The 5468-nt window shown below is 47.8% G+C and overlaps 1 protein-coding gene across 1 annotated transcript; it reads right to left on the reverse strand.

Annotated features, from left to right (window-relative positions):
- Positions 1–321: 321 nt before the first annotated feature.
- On the reverse strand, positions 322–5063 carry NYX (nyctalopin). Its single transcript, XM_010015170.1, has 2 exons — positions 5042–5063; positions 322–1721 (listed from the first exon to the last, which is right to left on the reverse strand). Exons 1-2 carry the CDS (start codon positions 5061–5063, stop codon positions 322–324), a joined length of 1422 nt encoding a protein of 473 aa, XP_010013472.1.
- Positions 5064–5468: the final 405 nt, after the last annotated feature.

The raw sequence follows: 5468 nt of genomic DNA on the forward strand, positions 1-5468 counted from the left end.
CCGAGCAGGAGACATTGCATGTCTCTAAGTGAAACTCAACCTTACAGCTATTCTTCTGTTGTTGCTCATCTTCCACACTGCAGTGTGAGTGTCCAAGCAGCTCTTAGAACCCACAGGACAGGTTTCTTACCCAGAGTGGGACCCAGCCTTGAACCAGATCCCACCAGATCCCAGAAGAATCAGGAGCCAGATCCAACCAACCAGCCTGGGAGGGTTTGGAGCCAGTTACGTGTTGAAGGCTCATGATACAAACTTTTCCCTAATGATTTAAGTAGGTACAGGGACACTTAAGCAGGACCCTTGCTTCATGTAGCCCTTGGACTATTTGTACTGCCAAGCAATCACTGTAAAAAGTGCTGGAAGGTAAAAAGAGAAGGAGACAGCCTCCATATTGTCTTCCCCCACCCCAGAAGAAACCCCATCAGTCAGTCCATCCAGCTGCGTGGTGTTACTGTAGACTTCAGTGGTATTTGCCACCTCTTCAGAAAGGCCCATCTGGAGCAAGAGTTTGGAGATAAGGCTGTTGAACTTGCTCTCTGTGGTAGACCAAGGCTCTTCACTTGGGGTCGGGCTTTCGGATGTGATGTTTAGCTCCACCGGGTCAAGACAGTAACCTTCTGGAGATCTCTCGTAGAGCACGTCCATCAGGTCAATCCCAGCTACTGAGGAGGGGGAGGCACAGGGAATATCCCTGACAAGCCTGTAATTCTCCATCCACTCCTTCAGCCACTCGATGCGGCAGTCACACTCCCAGGGGTTGCGGAAGAGGTACAGCCGCCCAAGGAAGTACACTGGCTGGAAGACAGAAAAGGGCAGGGTTGTCAGGTTGTTGCTGTTCAAGTGCAACGCAACCAGGCTGGTGAGGTTTTCAAAAGCCCCATCCTCAATGTAGTTGATCCGGTTGCGGTCCAGGTAGAGGACCTCCAGCTCCCCCAGGTCCCTGAACCAGGTGTTGGAAATGTTCCTAAGAAAATTCCCCCCCAGGTTGAGCATCTTCAGGCACCTCAGGCCATCAAAGGAATTTTCTGGAAGCTCGCTGATCAAATTGTCATTCAGGTACAGGTATTCCATCTTCTGGCAGCCCTGAAAAGCTCGCTCATGAACTACATTTATCTTGTTGTCCTGCAGATTCAGGTATTTCAACTTGGTCAGGCCCTGCAGGGAGTTATAGGCTACCGCTTCAATCCTGTTTCTCTCTAGGTAAACGTGGGTCAGGTTCTCCATGCCCCTGATGGCACCTGGGATCCTCCGGAAGTTGTTCTGGAAGCAGAAGAGCTCCTGTAGAGCAGGCAGCTCAATAAAGATCCTGTCTGGGATGCTGAAAAGGTTGCAGTCTGCCAGGTCCAGCTTCACCAGCCGTTTGAGGGCAGTGAAAGTCCGCGTGTGGAGATAGCGGATGTACTCATTGTGGGCCATCTTCAGCTCAGTCAAGCTGGGCAGCCCCTTGAAAGCCCCTGGGGTTATGAAGGAGATATTGTTGTGATTGAGGGACAGGGACTTGAGGGAAGGCAAGGTCCCAAAGGCCCTCTCGGAGAGGAACTTGATGCTGTTTTTGTCCAGGTTGATAGAGGAGGCTTCACAAGGGAACTGGCTAGGAATCTGCCCCAGACCAACACGATCGCAGAGGACGGAGCAGCTCCGCTCTTGAGTGCACACGCAGTTGGCAGGGCAGGACCGCGCACAGGCCCACACTGCATGGACGTGGGGGACGCAAAGGATCACTGTCAGAGAGGAACATGCCATCCCCATGGAGGGATGGGAGGAGAGAATCAGGATGTAAATATATTAGTCACAACAGGAAAAAGAAATTAGGCTGTCTTTGCCTCCCTTCTAGCCAGGCTAAGTGCCACCCTCGGTGCTGATCAAGGAGTTCTTGTGAAAGATTCCTGAAAAGCTTCTGCTGGGGTTTTTAAACATTCTAAGAAGGTGTGTGTGGGGGTGGGTGTGTGGGTGTGGGTGTGTGTAAACACATCATCTAGAACATCATCCCTCATTAATTTCTCTCCCCAAGAGGTGGACTCACATAGACTTCAGTATTTCTCAGTGTCTCTGTGACTGGTCTCTCTGCAAGCTGATGGGGACATGGTTTGGCCAGGGAGCAGGCAGAGATGCTTTGAGGGTCAGAAGCTGTGTATGGGTTGCAGTATTTCTGGGTGGGGAACAGGGGAGGGCAGTGTATGCTAGTCTGGCAGTGGGCTGGGGGAATCAGTTAGTTGCTTGGGGCATGTCAAATTCATGCCTTTTGCTTCTTTCTTTTCTTTGTTCATTCAACCTAACATTCCTCCACCAGAGACATGAGGTGGTGCAGCACTGCAAGGGGAACTACCAGCTCTTAAGGATGCAGTACAGTGTTTAAAAATACATTCCCACTGTGTACTGGTAGAAATGGCAGCATGAGGAAAAACAAGTTTACAAATATTGTTCAACTGCTTTCTTCATGATGAGATACTTTGGACCTCCAGCACAGTTTTTACTGTTTTGCCAGTTCTCAGGACAGTCACCATAATGCCTTATGCTTGATGGGAGCAGCTGCTTTGTCCTTTTATTAGCCTGACATGGGACGTGTGTGGCTACTGTGGTTTCTTTTCAAGTTAGTCCCATGCAAGTGGATGTACAATGAGGAAGAGAAGGAGAAAACTACTGGGGAGAAATCAGAGAAGGATGAGAGGAATGGGAGACATCATCCCCCATGGACAGGCATTTTTGTGGGGAAAAACACCCTGTCAGCCAGGCATTTGCAAAATAAACTCATTAGAAAGGAAGAACTGAAAGCAGAGCTTATTTTGCTCTCACAGGCATATCCCACCTACTGCTCAACAAAATGAACAGCCACGCCAGCGGATTCTCCAGGTAGTCACTAGCAGGAAATAGTGGTATTGCTACTGCCTGGGTTTTTCTGCTGAAGTTTATCAGTGCCCACAAAAGTATAATCCTTTTATACTTTCTTCAACAAGACAGGAGATACCAACAGTTGTACCAACAGCCACTTTATTGTAGCACTGCTGAGATCACATTGCTGCCGCTGTGTGCATTATCTGGCCCAAGGGCCAAGGGACAGGTATTCTCCCATGCTCCTGCTGACTGGAGAAGGAAGCTCCCAGCAGCTGGGCTGCTTCTCATTGCCAGTTTGCAGCACAGTAATTGCCCATTACAGCTGTATTCCCAGTAGGCATTTTTACTAAAACAGATGTGAGGTGATATGCTGGGAAGCATCAGCTTCAGTAAGCGTCAAGCTTTTATTTTTGCAGCCCCTAAGGCTTTAATGTATGGACCAATCTACAGTTCGAACTGCAATTACTCTGCCCTTTCTCCATCCTTTCTAAAGGCAACATGCATGAAACTGTATTTGAGTTTATGCTACCTGTTACTTCTTTAAGCAGTCTTGCAAAACCAGACACTAGGCAGGTCCCCACTAATAGGATATGAACCCAGGAGCTGGCTAGCCTGGTTCTGGTCAAACCAACCTGGCCATTGCATGTAGAAGAGGGATTTAGATATGTGGAAGAGCATCCCAGAAGGACTTTAGCCATAGCCTCTATTGAAATTCAGGTCCCATCAAGCGTGGCCATGCTATTGTGACCCAAGTACCAGCAAAACAGCATCACTTTGAGGATAAATGATAGTGAGGGACTCTGAGATGTGGAAAGGATTTTAGACAGGCTGTCATTTTGTTTGTTTTTATGCTCTTCTCCCTTCTCCTGAGCTCTTATCTAACAGGCACTGCTAAAGTCAAGTCTCCTTCAGTCAGGGCCCTGGGTAGACAAGACGTGAGGAGCCTGAGGACTAGAGAGGGGACAACACACTGGCCTCAGATTGCCCTTTCTTTGTGCTGGCTGCCCAGGGGCTGCCTCCTTTGCTACCCTATGCATCAGTCCACACTGTTGCTTGCAAACAGGGGCATGTGTTGGTTTTGTTAAGCAGTTACATAAACTGAGGGCCAGACAGATTAAGGATTTGCCTGTTCCCAAATGCCTAACCACAGGTGGCTGTCTGGAAAATGATGGATGCAAGTGTTGCTGCTGGAATGAGAGCCTTGCATGGGCTCAGGGTGACATCCAGAGGGGCATACGTGCATAGGCAGTCCTATACATGAGCCTGTCCTGAACAAGTTCAATGTTTAGCTACAGCTACTGGAAGCTCAGTCACATCTCTGACCTTCAGAGCAGACCTCCCTCAGCAGCTGCGTACACTATGTGCAGTGTAAGAATGAGCATGCTGATAACGAAATCCCCTCCCTGATTGTCCTTTAATCTCTTGATAAAGGAAATGTCTGTACTGGAACCATATCCAGCCTGTTTTCCTTATACACAAGATTTTTTTAGGGCCGAATCTGGGTCTTCTGCTAGTGGCATTTCACAGCACACTTGTAAGATCTCTATTTACAAGCATATCTCTCTGCATTGAACACTACACAGAAAGTGAGCATTTGAGGATCATCCAATGATAAAACATCCCCTTGGCAGTAGGAGCCCCTCAGCACCACAGCCTTTGTGCCAATTCTCCCTCTTTCTCTTGCAAAGGAAGCTGGAAAAAATCCTCCACCTGAACCCCACCAAACCCTCAGGAAAGCTGCTGCTCCGAGCACAGGAGTTCGCATCTCCTTTGTTGGCCAGATCTCATCTGACCAACATAGCTTGAAACACTCCCATCTGTCCTTTACCCATTCCCCGAAAAGTATGTTCTTTGCTTTAACACTGTGGTAGCAGACAGGGCAGCAGCTGGAAGACGTCTCCAACTCGCTGACACAACGGGTCTCAAATGAGATGTGTGTTTAAGAAAAAGGGTGAAATACAGCAGTAAGGGAAAAATATTAGTGAGATTAAGGCACAAAAAAAATTCCACCCAGGGATGATCTCTTTTGCTCTTTTAAATACTATGTAACTCAGTATTTGAAGAGAAGAGTGAGTGACCAAAAAAATGTTTGCAGAGTTTTTAGAAGGGTAAAGAGACAATGATTACAATAACTAAGCATTTACCCTACATCTTTCCAAACGACCTGTCTAATCCACTACTGGGTAATGCCGAATAAGAGTATACTCACCATTTAAAATGATGGCAAACATTACCTTGATTATTCACTAGTGGCATTTCAGGTCTGGGAGGCAAACTTGAAGGATCTAGAAACACACAAGAAGAGCAGATACAGGTTTCATCCTCTGTCATTTCTCTGCATCATTTTCCCACAATGAGATCTCTGTTTAGAAAAGAAGATGATGGAAAAAGCTCCTCTCCCACACACTTTCAAAGTGAAGAAGTCCCCAGCACCTTCCTGGTGAGTATGTCTTCCATCACTGACCTTCTCAGGAGAATCCTGCAGCTCTGTGCTACTCCTTTTCAGGTCCTCATCCGCATCCTTCCCACCAGCAGTGCCAAAGGCAGGTTCCTATCATCTAATGTGGGAAAAGATCACCAACAGTAAGAGACTGGCCATGCACTCAGGAAATAGGCGCTGGTGCCGAGGGCATAAC

Source organism: Nestor notabilis, unplaced genomic scaffold (assembly GCF_000696875.1).
Source record: "Nestor notabilis isolate BGI_N333 unplaced genomic scaffold, ASM69687v1 scaffold12895, whole genome shotgun sequence".
Taxonomy (NCBI): domain Eukaryota; kingdom Metazoa; phylum Chordata; class Aves; order Psittaciformes; family Psittacidae; genus Nestor; species Nestor notabilis.

Coding starts and splice junctions, on each gene's coding strand:
- NYX (XM_010015170.1), bottom strand. CDS start 5,063: ATGTTTGCCATCATTTTAAATG. Junction 1,722..5,041: donor GTTTGCCATCATTTTAAATG/GTGAGTATACTC, acceptor CCTCTCTGACAG/TGATCCTTTGCGTCCCCCAC.